The 19,782-nt window shown below is 35.6% G+C and overlaps 1 protein-coding gene across 2 annotated transcripts in view; it reads left to right on the top strand.

The window, feature by feature from the left end:
- Tgap1l6 (GTPase activating protein testicular GAP1 like 6) overlaps positions 1 to 17,565 on the top strand; it is a 49,561-nt gene extending 31,996 nt beyond the window's left edge. The window contains exons 18-24 of one of the 2 annotated variants that reach the window (XM_087630689.1): positions 3,676 to 3,913; positions 6,937 to 7,076; positions 8,251 to 8,409; positions 10,084 to 10,193; positions 11,677 to 11,863; positions 15,006 to 15,239; positions 17,307 to 17,565. In XM_087630689.1, the coding sequence (XP_087486815.1) occupies positions 3,676 to 3,913; positions 6,937 to 7,076; positions 8,251 to 8,409; positions 10,084 to 10,193; positions 11,677 to 11,863; positions 15,006 to 15,203 (1,032 nt within the window). In that variant the 3' untranslated portion in view covers positions 15,204 to 15,239; positions 17,307 to 17,565. 2 annotated transcript variants of the gene reach the window in all.
- The last annotated feature ends 2,217 nt before the right edge of the window (positions 17,566 to 19,782 follow it).

Consider the following 19,782-nt stretch of genomic DNA (forward strand, 5'->3'; position numbering starts at 1 on the left):
TAAATATGTGTGTGTGTCTGTGTGTACATATCCATGTAATTGTACTTGCACGTGTACATTATTTGTATATGTGTATGTGTATGTTTATGTATAAGTGTATGTGTATGTGTATGTACATATATAGTACATACATATGTAATGATGAATCATTGGTGTATGTTATTTTGTATACTTTCCATTATTTTCACACTAACCTATTACAGGACAAATTTTATGTTCCTCAGGTTTACCATAGCTATTAATTATCTTATAAACACATATACATTAACAGTTTTCCCTAATTTATTTACTCTATATCCTGAATGGGGTCTCTTCCTCCAAGTCCCATCTTCACAACCTGTTTTTTCCCTCCATTCTTTTTTACCTCAGTAGTATAGACCTTCCATGGACACCAATTCACTCTCATACATCAATTCACAACAGGAATAAGTCCACCTCCTCCCACTGAAGTCATACAGCGCAGCCCAGGAATCAGAGAAAGGACTAAAAGAGCTTGAAGGGGCTCGAGAACCCATATGAACAACAATACAAAACAAACCAGAGCTTCCAGGGACTAAACCACCCTCCAAACACTATACATGGACTGACCCTGGGCTCCAACCTAATAGTTAGCAATAAATAGCCTAGTAAGAGCACCACTGGAAGGGGAAGCCCTTGGTCCTGCCAAGACTGAACCCCCAGTGAACGTGAATGTTTGGGGGAGGGCAGTAATGGCAGGAAGATGGGGAGGGGAACACCTATAAAGAAGGGGAGGGGCAGGGGTTAGGTTGATGTTGGCCAGGAAACAGGGAAAGGGAATAATAATCGAAATGTAAATAAGAAATAACCTAATCAAGAAGGATGGAAAAAAAACAAATATGGAGTAGTAGATTTTAGAGTCAGATCCAGCCCATACACCTATTGTTATGAGACCTACCTGAAGATCAAGCTGCACGTCTGCTGCATATATGTAGGAGGCCTAGATCCTGGGCTGGAGCATATGAAGGGGGAGACCCGGCAGATGCAAAGCTGAAGGATCACAATGATTAAAGGCTATAGCAAGGTACTAGGATAGAGAAGGAGATGCGTCTTCCGGAGGTTCTAGTATTGATGGTGCAGCAACATCAGACCAGTGACCTATTTTGATGTACATTTACAAGCAATCTGTTTGGACAAAAGTGTATAATGTGTGACACAGTATGGCACTGTACATCTCACACAGTCCATTTTTACAAATGTTTAATTTTAGTTTGACTTTTTTAATTTTAATTTAAATTTTATTTAATTTATTTTTTGAAATTTTGGGATAGGGGATTATTTCCAAGATATACATGGAAGGATTGATAAATGAAATGAGTTACTTGGTAGCATGATTGTAAATTTTTAAAGAATCAATAAAGGACATATATTTTGAAAAGGATAAAAGGGAAAGAAAATGTAAAAAATGACAGAAAGCAAGTATGTTTTATTTTATTTTATTTTATTTCATGGGTTTATTTTAACTTTTCTATGTACACATAGCCAGTTAAACCAGCACCATTTATTGAAGATGCTTTCTGTCTTTTTATTTTTGAAATTTTCTTCATTTTTTAATTAGAAATATTTCTTTATTTACATTTCAAATGTTACTTCCTTCCTGGTTTCATGTCCATAAACTCCCATCCTTACAGATCCCCCATCCAGGTGTTTCCCCTCTATCCACTTACATTATAGCACCCCACCCCAACATTAAGGGCAGGACCAAAGGCTTCCCCTTCCACTGGTGCCCCAAAAAGGATATTCTCTGCTATAGAGGCACTTAGAGCCCTGGGTCAGTCCATCTATAGTGATTGGGTAGTGGTTCAGTCCCTATATTTTTAACTAGTATTTTCCAGGTATTAGGTCCACAAGAAAGAAGATATAGTGATATAACTCACGATGGAGGAGGATAGCCCAAGGGACAGCTTGAAATAGATTCTGGCCCAGGACTCAACTGGGCTTGGACTAGAAACATAGCATTTTTAGTTAAATTCTAATTACCAAGCTACTGGAAACCTAAAATCCAAGCCTATATCAAACTGCATGTTCAGTCCAAATGAAGCAATAAATACATTTTTTCACTCTTAATATCTATTAATTATTCCTCCTTTATGGAAATTCCTTTCAAGTATGTTCCTTACATGGTTAAGTATGTAAAACAAAGAAACAAAACTATTTGTACCATCTGCACATAAAATTAGACAATCTTCTGACTGTGATTTTCCTAAGAAACATTTCTTTCCTATCGTGTGCAGGACTGCTCAAACACAACCTTAGGTGCATCCTGGGAAGAAACACATGGCATCAGTAGAGTTGACTTAATCTCAGCCATCATCTGAGAAGAAAAGAAACTTATCCATGTTGTTCAGTTTAGGAAGTGTCATAATTTACTACTATTGCTGTGACAAAACACTGACGAAAAGGAACTTATGCAAGACAGATTACACTCCATGGTATACTTACAGTTACCAGTTAAATACTGGGAAATGTCAGGGATCAAAATGAAGCCTGGAGGCAAGAACTGAAGCAGAAGCCTAGTAGGAGTTCTGTTGCCTGCCTTGTGTCTCATATTTTTGTTTTTCTGGCTAATAACTCAAGCATGACACCATCCCGGAGATCTCGGCCCTAAAAGTTCCAACATTAGTCAGGACAATATACCTTAGACTTCCTTGTACAATAGGTCAATCTGATGGAGGAATTTTCTAGTTAAGACTCCCTCTTCTCATCCACTTCTTCTCTCAGTCACCTTTCTTTGTCCTTAATAAAACACCAGGAGCTAAAACACCAACCAAGGAATGCACAATAGGGAAATATGTCTCCAGCTCGATATGTAGCAGAGGAGTGCCTTATTGGTCATCACTAGGAGGGGAGCCTCATAGTCCTGTGGTGTCTTGATGACCCAGAGTAGGGGAAGGTTAGGGGGTTGAGGCACTTGAGGTAGCACTCAAAGGAGCAGGTGCTGGAGATAGAGATTGCAGAGGGGAAACTAGGAGGGGAGATAACATTTGAAATGTAAATTAATAAAATAACCAATAAAAATTAAACAACGTGACCAAGGCAAATTATTGAAGTAATTGTTTACTTGGCACTTAAAGATGTAGAGGGAGGGCAGTCCCTCAGTGTCATGGCTGCAGAAATGAAAGACAAGGAAACAGGAAGTTGAGACCTGATGGCTCTTATCTTGGGAAATAAACATGAAGCAGAGAATGTACATTGAAAATGGGCACCAGCTTTTGTAACTACAAATTCTAAACAATGGCATCCTTCCACCAGGAAGTCCAAGGCACCAGGAAGCTGTCAAAAATAGGGTATTGTAATGCATAGAACTAGAGGGGCATCCCATTCAAAACATCTCAATAAAACTACCTAATCCCCCCACTCACACACAGAAAAATAACTAACAGTCCTTAATTTGATTCACTCACAGGTTTTGGCAGCATTTCAGGTCTTAAAAGTTGCTTTGGTTTAGTAGTTCTTCTATAATTTGAAATATGTATGACATTATAAAAATTTTAGTAAAAGGCAAAGAAATAAGTGTCTTCATTTCAGAGACTTCATTTCATGGGTTCCTCTCTGTTTGTGGCAAGTGTTTTCCTCATAGATTTGGATTTCATTTTTAAATTTCAATTTTGTAATCTATGTAAAATGACAATCTTGTTTTTGCCTTTTGGTTTACAGATATCTGTTATAAAAATGATGATTGACCACTACCTTGAAATATTTGGAAATGATAATCTATTTTCTAAACATATTGACGAAAGGTCTGATGATCTAAAGATGTATATAGATTTAATCTTCTCTAAGGGCAAATCTCCTATTATGAAAAAAGTCATAGTTGGCCCCAATGGGACAACCTGCAGTAATGATGAAAAAGTAAATATTTCAAATGCTGCTCTGCAGGAAGAATTTCCTACAGGTAAGACAAGATTTATTCAGTCATCAAATGAAGGGAATTATATCATTCCATAATTTCATAAATTTGTAAATATCAGAGCAGCTTTGGGTTGCATAATGATTATAGAGTATGAGAAAACTTTTTTGAACACACTTTAATTAAATATATTCATCTATATCTAAATGTGTATATATATGTACATACACATTTATTTACATATATCTGGATACATACAAGTATGAATGACACACGGTTTATTTAGAAAATCCTACAATATTGTCTCCTATATTCCTCCCTTTCTTCCCATGGACCTTAAGTAATAGATTTCTTGTATATGAAATTATTATTGAGTCCACTTTGTTCTGTTTTGTGAATATGGTTTCCATGGTGTACAGTGTATAGTAGTCAATACACATGAAGACCATTTCTGGCAAATTAATATTCTTTCAGTCATCATTAGCTGCCTATAACTTTTGATATATGAAATTTTGACCATTGCCTTAATACACCATTGATATTGTTATTATTGTGGTTTTGCACCTATTTTTATAAGAGGATATGTCAAAACAGATGTTCAAGAAGGCTGTCTCTTACAGTATTTGTAACCTCCCTTCTACAATGTTCCCTGAGCTATAAAGCGTTTACTGGTACTGGGTTTTCCACAATGCACTTATCTCTTCATTGTGTCCAGTTTTTGTTTTCTGGAATGCTCTCCATCTTCGGGATAAAAAGGCTTCTTTGATGAGGGATGATGGCCCCACTTATTTGAGGAGATAAGATTAATATTTAGAGCACTATAAAGAACATGGCAGAATTAGTAAATTAATGTGATAAAATTTAAAGTGTATTAAGAGACTAGCTACACAAATCTGACTGGATTTCTAACCCCGGCCATGATTTCAATATTTTTGAGAAAAATTCTTCCAATTGTTAAAGTATTTAATGTGACTTTCTCTAAAATATGGATGCTTTAGGTAGCCCTTATATTTCTGTCAAGGTTCCGGTCTTGAGTCCCAGTGGCAAATGAATCGTTCAGGGATGTCTCAAAAGTCATTCTATCTCCATAAATCTTAGAAACCTCTAGCTTTAAGTCAAGGATGGAAGTTAAAAGAAACAGTATGCAGATTGGCATGTTAGGGAAGCAACTGATAGTTGTAACCAACTCTAACCCAGATAAAGGATAAAGTAAACATGTGGCAAGATATCAGAATAGGTGCATTAAGCGTCACTAAAAGCTCAGTTCAAAATAACTGTTCTTGAATTAGACTTTAATGTATTTTCTTTACTACAGAATTGAACATAATTCTGTGTCGTTTGTTTCTCAAAAAAAGTGTTGTTCCTAAGTACCTCTTTGTAGTTCAACATTGTATGTCTTGATATTTCTCTTTAGGATCATTCATACAGGTCTTTGACTTGTCCAAGTTAGACAATTTCAGTCCTCTATGACAAGATTAATTCATTTTCCTAGTATAATAAAATAAATGAAATGTAAATATAAATTTCCTTCATTTTTGACTGCTTTTGTTTTCTTTTTTCCACATCTGCAATTAGCCTTAAATGATTATATTCTGAAATGTTAAAAGTTGAAATTTCAGGTAATAAGAATGCTTTTCATACTTAGTTAAATGAAGAACATTTAGCAGTGATGGCCTTCTTTCTACAAGGACAATGATTCTATCACCCAGAATTTCCTTAGTGTATGCTGCCCCCCATCTAGTAACTTATCAACTATTATGCAACCAGTGGTTTGTTGTGCTCATCTTTGATCATGCTCAATGTCCTCTGTTTCATACATTTGTAAATAAGTAGGAAACTATAACAATCGAGGGAGGCCAACAGATACACATAAGAAATGAAGGAGTCAAAGTATCTCTTATTGAACATTATATGGTAGTAAACATAAGTGAGTAATATTCCATAAGAATACTCATTTAACTTGTAAACTCAACAAATAGTGACACACAAAACTAACACGCAAGGTGAATACTCCTTGTAAAAATCACAAACTAACTGAGAGGTAAATCAATGAATCACCATCATTCACAGTAAATTTCAAAAGTATTAAGTTACTTGAGGAAATTTTAAGCAAGATATAAAAGACTTTTGAAACAAAGACCATTTTGATTCTATCCTTTTAAAGCTTGATAAAATTTATAAGGTTTTGATGTTAGTAGGAGAAACAATATTACAGAACTGATTGTTTTACCTACTTTCCTCCCAGTCCTCTGCCATGTTCCCTTGACCTCACCCATAAAGTCTCCCCAACATGACTTCCAAAACATTACCTGAACAAAGACGACACCAATGAACATGAAAAACTGAATGGGACCCGGAAACTACAGAGAGAAATATAGGGAATTGCATCCTAAGCAAGCATATGCAATTGTATCTGAAAGAAGTGAATTTTTTTGCTTAAAGGCAAAAGATGGAACCTGTTTTCTTACACAAACTGATATCATAGTCTGTATATTACTGCTGTGAGACAGTTAATGCTTTCATTTATTTAGGGGTCTTTGTTATTTTGTTGTTGCCATATAGTTTTTCCCCCTCTGTTGTTGAATGACTACAGGGTTATTTATCATTTCTCTCTTCTTGAGTATAGAGACCTTAAATTCAGACTGCTGTTTCCCTTTTGTAGACCAAGACTGCTGATGAGAAATGTCTTCATGGTGACTATACTATGGAAAGTTTCTCCTCTTTTGTTGATATGAATGATACTTTTGCTCAGTAATAAACTCTAAGCTATTCTTTGACAACATGTTGAATGTTGGTGCAGGCCCACACATATTTTAGAATATCCATTGAAAATTCAGGTGTTAGTCAAATGTGGTCAGCTTTATGTGTGACTTGGGCTGTTCCTTCATAGCTTTTTGTATTTTTATTTCTTTATTCAGTTAGTCTTTGATTATTCTGTGTCTACTTGATGGCTTCTCTGCTTCTAGTACTTTAACAGGTATCTCTTTCTGAATTGGGGGCTATAAAATGAAAAGGATTTGCAAGGGTAAGTGAGTTCAGTTACAACGATGATTTCCCTTCTTTCTTAGGTTCAGAGAAACATGAACACACTGTATCTACCATTCCCTCAGTACTGTCTCCAAATCGACTACGACCTAGGAAGAAAAGTTTGTTTGGCCAACCTCTTACAAGTATTTTTGAAGACAATAAGCTGCCTACTTCAATACTAGTGAGTATCATTTTGGTTTCTCCTGCACCTTTCTTCTAAGTAAGTTATTCAATCAAAATGAATGTTTAGACACCTTATCCATGAGGGTAAGATCATTTTAAAATGGAAATAAGTTGCACTGAGGTTCAAATCACATAATTGAAAGAAAAAGTATTCCCATTTCACACTGGCTGTATCAAAGAAACAAACCTAAAAGCCCGTTGAAGGAAATGGGACTATGGAAGTGTCCTGCAGATTACCCAACTGTAAAGTCATTCAGTTTCTTTATGACTCCATATTACTCTGTAATCTCCTTAATATCATTGCCTCTGAGATTACTCAATCTTATATAAGAAAAATATCTATAGACCTTTACGTTATGAAGGAATTAGATATACACTTTGGTTTTGCTATCTATTAACTTGTTTTATCCTAGGGGACTATGTATAAATGTACACTAATATGGCTTAACCCATTTAAAATGAGTTAGTAAACTTCTTAGGAAATAAATATTTATACTCCAGCATGTACTTTAGCAGTATAATTGTGCTAGGAATTTATGCTTCATGTTAATAAATTTATCTTGTCTGACACATGAGGATCACTGCCCATTTCTGAAGTATTAAATAACAGAATTTTCTGGTAACCATGTTTTTGATCATGTAGTCAATTGAAAATAGACACTACATGGAACAAATCTCTATAAGGTAGTCATGTGTACAGAGTAAAATTATGGAAGAATGGTTGACACATACTTGGGTTCTTCAATGTGGCATCACTGGAGACATGTTGAAAAATAAGAAGTCACAGAAAAAGGAAATAAAATCTCAGAAATATGGTGAAAAAATCTTTCTTAAAAATGCAAACATAGGATTCATAATAGAGGCAATGACAGACAGAAGTAAAATAGTAATTTGAACTCTGAAAAGGAAATACCCATATAGTTACTTAGGATGGAATGCTTGACAAATATATTAATAGAAGGAAGCAAAATGTAATAGAGGACCACTCACCAAATGCTTTGGGGAACAAAGTCTAAACCATGGTGTTTCAATTTGGTAGAAAAGAATAGGTTCAATGTCTCAGTTATAACTCTTTATCCAAAACTACCATAACTCAGGTTCACAATAAATGACTTATTTGGATTCAGAAGTGTGGATATCTAATAATACAAACTTATCATTATCCCACACAGGACATGATATCTATAATTGCAGCAAAAGGACAAAGTTCTGATCAATTATTCAGAACTATATCTGAAAATTCCCAGTGTTCCCTGAGGGACAAGATTGACACAGAACAACCTATCAACTGGAATGACGAATGTGTGCTGGTTGTAGCTTCAGTCTTAAAGGTAGGGAAGGGTTTTACATCTCCAACATTACACATCCCACTAGAGATGCATACATGCTTTCTGTCCTAGAGTTTACATGAAAATGACTTTTCCTGGAACTGTGGACACATGATCTCCTGGTAAGAGGCATGGCAGTTAAAAGTCTGAGAAACCCATAGATTCATCACAAAGACCCCGGTGAACAGCTTCTGTTGAGAGTGAACTTCCTCGTATATCAAAGGGGGTTTAGTTTGGCGTTATAAATGTTCAAACTGATTTCACCTCTAACCATACCATGTGATGTAATAGCTGAACAAGTAATAATAGTGATTAAAGGGTGTTTTACAATATACATATTTTAAGTGATACCAAGACATATCACTCCCAATTAACAGTTCAAAATAGCTAGTCCACCACTGACATACAAAAGGATAAAGAATTTGGATATTGCCCCATGTCCAGTAGATACATGAAGTTGTTTTCCTTCTCAATCAAAAAAAACACAAGCACTTTCACTTTTGCCAGATGTTGACATTCTACTTCCATGTCAAATAGTCAAGAATTAGCCTAACCGACATTTAACTTGTCTACACTCTTACCTTGCCAGTGAGCTGCAGTGAATCTAGAGCAAATATCATTGTTTTATTTTTGTTTGGGCCATGATCTGAGTTTACATTTCAGAAGATTGTTTAGCTATGGCCCAGACATCAAAGGAAAAGATAATGCTCTGGGATTAACCATGCTTAATAACATTAGGCAAAGGTACAGAATGATTGCTCCTTGGCCCTTCAGATTGACAAGTGTCTCTGGTTCTCATTGTCAGAAACTTGGGATCACATCATGGGTAGAAAATTAAGATCAGTGACTGAATGTAGCCAGGTGCATTCAAAGTAATTTACAGGTACAAGAACACCTGGGATTTTTCAATCTTTATCTATTCTTATGGAGTTCCTATCTCATTCATGGCATGGCATGGAATCCTTTCCCCATTTCTTCCATACAAGTCCCTGATTGATCCATAAGATCCAATGATTGGTTGCGGCTCCTCATAGCCTATTTCAGTCAGATGCTGGATGGAGCCCATCAGATGGCAGTTATGATAGGCTGCTGACTGGATGTTCCACATGGGAGCTGACTTCCTTCAAGGCAGTGAGAGCAGTGGACTGGGAAGGGGAGTGTAGATCTATGATTGCAAGTAGATGTGTGGACTAGAAGCCAGGAGAGGCAATTTGAAAGGACAGTAGGTTTATTTCATTGCTATAGCAACTAGGACTCTGATTCTTTGATTCTAGTCGTAGGTAAGAAAACACAAGATCCTGCATACAGGTTCCACTTTTGAGCCAAGATTCTGGGGAGAATAAAGTATGGGAAACTTTTGTGGAAGTAGGGTCTCAACGAGTGATTCTCAGCCATCCTACTCCCATAACACTTATATATTTCCTCTTGATTTGTTATGCCTAACCAGTACATGATTTTGTTGCTGTTCCTAATTAAAATTTTGATACTGATATCAATTATAAAGAAAAATGGATAGAATATCTGATATGGGAGATATATGATAGGTGACCCCCAAAAGGATTATGACACACAAGTTGAGAATCACTGGTCTAAACTGCTAATTTAAACAAAAAAGTTTTTCAAGTACTTTCTAACATGTACATTGACCATTACTTTTTTTTATTTCCATTAACAAAGGACTTTATTACAAATATAGATGGAAGCCTACTTACTTACAATTTATATGAAAATTGGCTTACCGTCCCAGAAGAAGAAACTCTGGCTGGACAAATTATTGCCATTCAAAGGTAATGATACAGTTAAGCACGTGGGGAACTACACCAATACAGAAGCAGTGCTTTTGTAAAGGTAGCCAGGCTTGTGTTTACAGGATTCCAAGCAGGAATGATGTCCCATGCCAAGAGGTTTCCTTAGGTCAGGCATGTATTATCACTTTTTAAACATGTGCATTTCTCAAGCTAGAAAGAGGGTTGAATCATGTCTGTAATCCCACGTAGGAGTCCTCTCCTTTAATATTCTTATGGTTTAGAAGATGGCTTATGTTACACATTGTGTGCCTGTCAGTCTAGAGTATTGGTTTAGTTCCTGTGTGAGACATATTAAAAGAAGTATGTGCCTATAATACTTGCTTCATAGTGTTATTGCCATGGTATTGTGAATATTTCACTTGTTAAATATATGTCATTGATTAGAACATGAAGCTAATTACTGAGTTCTTCTTTCTCAACTACAACTACCTAGAGAAGTTTAAGTCAGGTATATCATTGACTTCTTTGAATTATTTTCCTGGGCAATAATCCATAGAAAGTTTTCATATTTAATAGGAGCATTGAGGACCCCTGCATCTCTGCCTTGTCTGTAGAAAAAGCTTTTATAACTGCATTGTGTAGGGTCCCTAGTGTTTTCTGCTCCTTATATTCTAGAGTGTCAGAAGGGTGTTACATGGATTCATACTGCATTAGATATTAAATTTCTCTTTATGGTTGCTGGAAAGATGTTTTAGTATTCAATAATACTAGATGTTTTCACACAAAGAACTCATATGGTCTGCAACAAACTTCATTCATTCTAATACCAGGGCATTGTATAGTGTCACTAGTGGGATAACTCCTCCTTATGATGTAGAGTGTCTCAGAGTGTTATATGGATTCATACTATATTAGATATATTCATACTATATTAGATATGTTCAACATGTTGGCTGGAAAGATGACCAGTGTTTGATAACACTGGATGTTTTCATACACAGAACATACATGGTCTGCCAAAATCTTCATTCCTTCTAATACTGGGGCATTGTGTAGTGTTACTAGTGTGATATTATGTTCTACATTGTCACAATTGTGTTACATGGATTAATAATACATTAGTATTAAATGTGTCCCCATCGTGGTTGGAAAGATGATACACTGTTTAATAACACTAGATATTTTCATACAGAGAACACACATGGTTTGCAAAAATCTTCATTCATTTTAATACCAGGGATCCTGACACATTTCTCTGGCTTCTCTAGGTAGCTAGCAGTCGAGGTATCTAGTACACAGAAATACATATTTTTAGAAAAGTTTCCCATGATTACATACAGAAAAATCATTTGGAGAAAATATTTTATATAATACTCTAGTTATATATTCTTACATCTTTGATTTCTGATTAAACTTGAGTTATTCTGCAAAATGTTTATTCTGTGTTTTCTTTGTAGTTACTTTTGTAACTAACATTACTATTAAGATGATTTAACATAAAATTCTCCTTTTCATTGTTTAGCCTTCTACAACAGATACCAGATCCAAACTTTATACTACTGAAATATCTCATTTGTCTATTAGTAATAATAAAAGACTCACCCATGAATAAGCTGGATACTAAAAGGCTATCGATCCGCCTTGCTCCACATGTCTTATGGGGTTGGACTTCTAGTGACTCATTATTTGGGAAAGTTGTCTCAAGAAAGGTAAGGGGATCTGATTTATACCTATGGAAACAAAATTCTAATTGTGATACAGGAATTTAGAACCCTTTATAAATATCATAACTGCAAAAGGAAACCCTAGGATTGCATTCTTCTAGAGTGGATATATATATATATATATATATATATATATATATATATATATATATATTGATCTATTTCAGGAAGTTTGGGAAGGGACATTGTTGATATAGATTAGAGTAAGTGAATCATTTCTTCCTTTCTTTTCTTTTTCCTTCTTTCTTCTTAGATATTGATTTTAGATATTAATGTTTTAGCAAACCATATGCTGCATTTAGAATGGTAGTCCAAGAATTGGTGTACATTATTATGTATGCTTTCCATTATTTTACCACTACCATATTTCAGGTACAGTTTTAAGTTTCCCAGGTCTACTGTAGCTGTTAATTTTATGTTAAAACCATACACATTAATATTTTTCACTAATTTATTTACTCTACATCCTGATTGCAGTTCTTTCATCCAAGGCCCATCTTCGCAACCCTTTCCTCCCTCCATTCTCTTTTATCTCAGTAGTGTAGAACTTCCATGGACACCAACTCAGTCTCATACATCAATTCACAACAGGAATAAGTGTATCTACTCCAACTAAAGCCAGACAAAGCAGCCCAGCTAAAATAAACCAATCCAGTGTTAGACAACAGAGTCACAGCCAGCACCCAACAATAATTAGGGGAACTACCTGAGATCAAAGTGCACATCTACTACATATATGTAGGGGACCTAGATCCTGCTGCTGGAGCATATGAAGCAGAGAGGTCCTATAGACTCAAAGCTGAAGGATCACAATGATTAAAGTCAACTACAATATACCAGATTATAGAAGGACGGGCATTTCTGGGGACTTCCAGTATTGATGGCGTAGCAAAATTCAGAGGGTTTGAACCAGACCAGTGACTTATTTCAATGTACATCTGCAAGTAAACCTGTTTGACCAAAAGGGTGTAATGTGTAACACCTAATGGCAAAACACATCTCACACAGTGCATTTTTAGAGATGTTCTCAAATATTAGTTTGATTTTTTAAATTTTTAACTTAAATTTAAGACTTTATTTAATTGTAATTTTTGAAATTATGGACGGGGGTTGATACCAATGGAGATATAAAAGGATTATAAAATGAAATGAGAATTGCTTAATAACATTATGAATAATTTACAGAGATTCAATAAAGGACACATAAATTTGAAAAGGAAGAAAGGCAATAAAAAGTAAAAAAGGAAAGAAAGCACAGTATATTTTAACTAGTAGTTCCCAGGGATTAGGTCCACAGGAAGGAATATAGTGATGTTACACACGATGGAGGAGGATAGCCTAAGTGACAGCTTGAATAGGAATCTACCCAGGATACTACTTGGCTTGGATAGACAGACACATATCTTTTTAGTGAAATTTTAATTACCAAGATACTGGAATCCTAAAATGCAAGCCTGTATCAACCTACATGTTCTGTCCAAATGAAGCAATAGATACATTTTGTCACTCTTAATAGCTATTAATTATTGTTTGTTCATGGACAAATCTTTTCAAATATGTTCTTTTGCATGGTCAAATATGAAAACAAGGAAGTAAATCTCTTCTGTACTATGTTCATATAAAATAAGACAATTCACTGATTCTGATTTCCCTAAGAATCATTTCTTTGTTATCCTGTGCATGACTGCTCAATCATAGACATAGGTGCATCCTGGGGAGAAACCTATGGGATGAGTAGAGTTGACTTAACCTAAGTCATCATCTCAGAAGAAAAGTAACTCATCAGTGTTGCTCAATTTAAGAAGTGTCATCATTGTCTACTAATGCTGTGACAAAACACTGATGAAAAGCAACTTATGCAAGACAGGTTACACTCTGGGATAGACTTGCAGTTACCAGTTAACTACTGAGAAATGTCAGGGCCCAAAATGAAGCAGGGTAGGAACCTGGAGGCAAGAACTGAAGTAGAAACTTAGTACTAGTTCTCCCTCCCACACTGTATCTCATATCTTTTGTTTTCTGACTAATAGGTCAAAGGTTGCACCCACCTGGAGATCTATGAATTCCAAAGTTAATCAGGATAATATACTTTAGTCTTCCCCATACAATAGGTCAATCTGGTGGAGAAATTACTTAATTAAGACTCCCTCTTCTCACCAACTTCTTCTCTCAGTCACCTCACTGTTGACTTTTAAAACACTAAGAGCTAAAACAACAACCAAAGAGTGTACATGGGGGAACTGATGTCTCCAGCTAGATATGTAGTAGAAGATTGCCTTATTGAGCATCACGGGGAGGGGAGCTCCTTAGTCCTGGGTAGTCTTGATGACCCAGTGTATGGAAATGCTTGGATGTTGAGGCAGGAGAGGATAGACGAATGAGGGACTACAGTCTTAGAAGCATGGGGAGGAGATACAAGTTTTGTGGAGGGGAAAATAGGAATGGGGAGGATGTATGAAATGCAATTAAATAAAAATAAAACAAAAAAAATAAAAACATGACCTTAGAAACTTATTGAAGTAAGTGTTTCCATGGGACTTAGAATGCAGAGGGAGTATAGACCTGCAATGGCATGACAGAGGAGCAGGGCTGCAGACAGGAACAACAACCAAACAGGAAGCTGAGACCTGATGGCTCTTATCTTGGGCAGCAAACCTGTAGTAGGGAAAGTACATTGAGAATGGTCACTTGTATTTTGTGACTCCAAATTCTAAGCAGTGGCACATTCCACCAGCATTGCCAAAGGACTTAAACCAGCAGAAATTTGCCTGGAATTAGAGAGGCATTCCTTTCAAATCATCACTACAAAGCCACACACACAGTTCCCCCCAAAAACTCAACAAAGCACTGTCATCAATTTGAATCACTCACAGTATGTAGAGCCTTTTCAGTTCTGAAATGTTGCTTTGGTTGAGTAGTCCTTCTGTTCCTTGCAATCTATATGAAACTTTAACAAGTTTCAGTAAAATGCCAAGATCTTAGAGGCTCCATTTCAGAGACTTCATTTCATGGGTTCCTATCTGTTTGTGGCAACTTTTTTTTTCTCATAATTTTGTATTTCATTTTTAAATTTTCATTTTGTAAACTCTGTGATATGACACTCTTGAATTTGCCTTGTATATTACAGATATCTCTTATGGAAATTATGATTGACAACTACATTCAAATATTTGAAAATGATAATAGATATTGTATCCATAATGAGAAAAGGTCTGCTGTAATAAATAAATCTGCAGATATCATAAATTCTGATGTCAAATCAACTATTATGAACAAAATCATAGGTGGACTCAATAGAAAAACCTGTTACAATAATGAAATTTAAATATTTCATATGCAGCTCTGCAGAAAAGTCCTACAGGTATGAAAGGATTTATTTAGTCATCAAATGAATGGAAGGACAATATCATTCTCTGATTCCATATATTTGTTATAATCAAAGCAGCAATGAGGTCACAAACTTAGAGCATGAGAAGTATTTTAAACAACAATTTCATTAAATTGTGCTTAAATACATGCTATACATATACACATATATATATAGTCATATACTTATGTACATCTATAGACATACAGTTATGTATGATAGACTATTTAGCCCCTGTAAGAATCCTACAATATTTTCCTTCTTCCCATGGTCCTTAACTGATAGGAAATATCATTCATATGAAAATATTATTTTGGGTAAGATAATGTAGAAACAGTTATTTGATTCATGTATCCAATAAAACATTTGGAATGTTTAATCCCTGTACCACAGCTTAGTTATCCTATGGCAAAAATACTAATTTTTTAAAAATTTCCTATGAGAGGCAATTTGCCAAATTTTTAGAATTGGTATAAATATTAAATTGCATAGGATCCACTAAAATATATGGGAAGAATGATAAAGTCTAAAACACACCTAATCATCAGGTAGTGACACTCAAATTCATATCCATATAGAATTAAGAAAATATATTGAATATTACTCTTTTATTTTAATCGTGTTTCATTTTCTTTTTTATTTATTATACTATTTTTTAATTCTACAAACCAAAACACAATTCAAAATATTCATTACTTAAAGTATACTAAGAAAGGAATGTCTTGCAAGTTTTTTTTTTAAATTTTTCATTAGATATATTTATTTACTGACATTTCAAATGTTATTCGCCTTCCCGATTTCCTGTCCATAATTCCCCATCCCCTCCACTCCCCCTCCCTCATACAGGTATTCCCTCTACACATCCCCCTTTCTGTCCACCCCTTATTCCCCTGCACTGGGGTTCCAACCTTGGCAGGACAAACCGCTTCCCTTCTATTGGTGCCCCAACAAGGCTCTTCTCTGCTACATATGCAGTTGGAGCCCTGGGTCAGTCCATGTCTAGTCTTTTGGTAGTGGTTTACTCCCTGTAAGCTCTGCTTGGTTGGCATTGTTGTTTTTATGGTGTTGCAAACTCCTTCAGCTCTTTCAGTACTTACTCTAATTCCCCCCAAGGGGTTCCTATTCTCAGTTCAGTGGTGTGCTGCTATCATTGACCACTGTATTGGACATGCTCTGGATGTTTCTCTCAGGAAAGATCTATATCCGGTCCTTTTCTGCATGCAATTTTTTTTAGCTTCACCAATATTATCTAGTTTTGGTGGATATATATATATATGGGCACCATGTGGGGCAGGCTCTGAATGACCATTCCTTGAGTCGCTGCTCAAAATTTTGCTTTGATATCCCCTCCTAAGGATATTTTTACCCATTTTAAGAAGGAGTAGAAGCATGCATATTTTAGTCATCCTTCTACTTAAGATTCCTGTGGTCTGTGGATTGCATCTTGGGTAATTCAAGCTTTTTGACTAATATCCACTCATCCATGAGAATATGCCTAGTGTGTTTTTCTGTGATTCATTTACCTCACTCAGGATGATATTTTCTAGATCATTCCATTTGCTGATGAATTTCATGAAGTCATTGTTTTTGATACCTGAGTAGTAGTACTCCATTGTATTGATGTACCACATTTTTTGAATCCATTCCCCTGTTTAAATGGCATCTGGGTTTTTTTTTTTCAGCTCCTGGCTATTATAGATAAGGCTGTCATGAACATAGTGGAGCATGTGTCTTTGTTGTATGTTGGAGCATCTTTTGGGTATATGCCCACCGAGGTATAGCTGGGTCCTCAGGTAGTGGAATGTCCGATTTTTGAGAAACCTCCAGACTGTTTTCCAGAGTGGTTTTACCAGTTTGCAATCCCACCAAAAGTGGAGGATTGTTCCTCTTTCTCCACATCTTCGTCAGCACATGTTGTGACCTGAGACTTTTATCTTAGCCATTCTGACTGGTATGGGGTGGAATCTCAGTGTTGTTTTATTTGCATTTATCTGAAGTGACATAAATCTATCATCTGAGAATATCTTTCTAACAATGACATTTTTTTGTTTCTTTTAACAGGAGAAAACAGAACTCCTACCACATATAAGTGGTAGAGGATGACGGGAAGATGTTCTAAGGTCATTCTATTTTCATGTTCCTGTCTACAGCCCACTAAATTGTAGCAGAAGATATTGTTACAAGATCCTACTTCTGCTTTATATTTCCCTATATTAGCTACAAATAATTTTCCCTCATTAAACTTACTTTATTCTCCCTATTATATATTGTTTGCTATTATAATAAATGTTATTAAATTGTTTTATTGCTTACACTGCAATGTGCCTTGTTCATAATTCTTCATAATCTTTGGAAAATAGCATTTTTTCAGTTTATAGCCCATTTCTGGTACTAGTTTTCCGACCTCAGTTACCAAAGTATGGCCAGAAGCTAATGTCATTAAAAATCCCTCAGTGTTATGCCTAGAATCCAGTGCCATACAAAGTTCTAAATAAAATTCCAGTAACAATAAAAATTAATCATCATACTTGATGAAATTAGAGGTGGATCATGGTTTTTAGAATATACAAAATGATCTGAAAACATAGGTGCCTTAGCCATTGAGATACAGCCTTTGTGACATGAATTTGGGTCATCAAAACTTACTGTAAAAAACAAACAACACTGGGTATTCTAACACCAGCATCTCTAGACCAGAAGCTTCTACCTCGATGCAAATCGGAATTGGAGAAAATAATTAACAGGATTTTTGGCCAGATATTCCTGACAGATTTTCAGTAATGATCAAAAAGACCTGTGATGAAAAGAGAGTAAGAAGGAGAGACGGGGGGGAGGTGAGGAGAGGGGAGAGGGGAAAGAGGAGAGGGGAAAGAGGAGAGGGGAGAGGGGAGAGGGGAGAGAGGGGAGAGGAAGGCAAATACTAGAGGCTCTTAACTTTCAATAAGCTCAAAGCTGTAAATATATCACTAATGATGTGTTCTGTATATGTTTTATACACACAGACACACACAGACACACATAGGTATACACACACACCCACACATGCACTAACACACACATATATCTACATGCATTACATACACTCAGAAATGCACAGAAGCATACAGTATATTTGTTATATCTGTGACCTCAACATGAAATATTTTTTATTCATAACGTGTCTATCATAAAAGGGTCTGCAATACAAATTTGAAATATCGAAGTTTTAGAAAAAAACCTCAAATAAAGTAATTGACTATTTCCATAATTACTCTACATAGGTCTCTCCTGAACTCATATTATTATAAGATCATAATGTTTTCATTTATTATTATTATTTTTAAATGTTTATTGAAAATTGAATTATAGCACTGTAGGCTGACTTTTCTCCCTTCAGTCCCTGCAATCTCAAACATTTCAAATTTGTTTTATATATGTATTTACCTATATATGTATCTTTAAATATATGAATACAATTTGACTCCATTTTCTTGTGTGTGTGAATATGGTTTCCATGATGTTCAGTGTGTATTAGACAATCCACATCCAGATAATTTCTGGAAAAATTAATATTCTGGCAGTTATCTTTAGCTGCCGATCATTTTTGACACATCCAATTTTGACCATTGCCTCAATACTGCATTGGTACCGCTGTCATTGTGGTTTTGCACCCTTTTTTTTATTTTCTTTTTTTTTCTTATTTTCTTTATTAAGTTGAGTATTTTTTATTTACATTTCGGTTGTTATTCCCTTTCGCGGTTTCCGGGCCAACATCCCCCTAACCCGTCCCACTCCCGTTCTATATGGGTGTTGAAAGGCAATTTCAAAAGAGACTTTCAAGTATGGTGTCTGATACAGTCTTTGTAAACCCTCTTCTACAATGTTCCCTGAGCTATGGAGAGTTTAGCTATAATGTACATACATTCACTAGTGGTAGGTATTCCACAATGCACTTATCTCTACATTGTGTACATTTTTTGTTTCCTTTAATGGTCTGCATTTTCTGTTCTAAGAGGCTTCTTTGATGATAGATGGTGGCCCCACCTATTGGTGGATAAAAGACTAATATTTAGAATGCTGTAAAGAACCTGGTGACTTAGTAAATTTATGTGATATATATTAAGGTTTATTACATCAGTAGCTCCATAAATCTGACTAGATATCGTGTACCAGCCATGATTTCAATACTTTTGAGAGAAATTCTTTCAATTGCTAAAGCATTTCATGGAACTTTTCCCAAAATATGGATGCTTTAGGTAGCACTTGGATTCCTGTCAGATATGTGGGCTTGAGTGCCTGTTACCAAATACATCTTACAGGGATGTCTCAGCAGTCAACTGATTCTATCTGGATATGTCTTAGAAACCTCTTTCTTTAAGTCAAGGTTCTAAGGTAGCTAAAGCAGTATGCAGGTTGAAATGTTAGGGAAGTAACTGATAGTTGTACCCACATTGAACACCTATGAAATATGCCAATAACCAGTATCAGATATCAGGGTAGGTGCAATAAGGGGCACTAACAGCTCAGTTGTAAACAACTGCTCTGTGATTAGACTTAG

This window comes from Rattus norvegicus, chromosome 2 (genome assembly GCF_021556685.1).
Source record: "Rattus norvegicus strain SHRSP/BbbUtx chromosome 2, alternate assembly SHRSP_T2T, whole genome shotgun sequence".
In the NCBI taxonomy this organism is placed as follows: domain Eukaryota; kingdom Metazoa; phylum Chordata; class Mammalia; order Rodentia; family Muridae; genus Rattus; species Rattus norvegicus.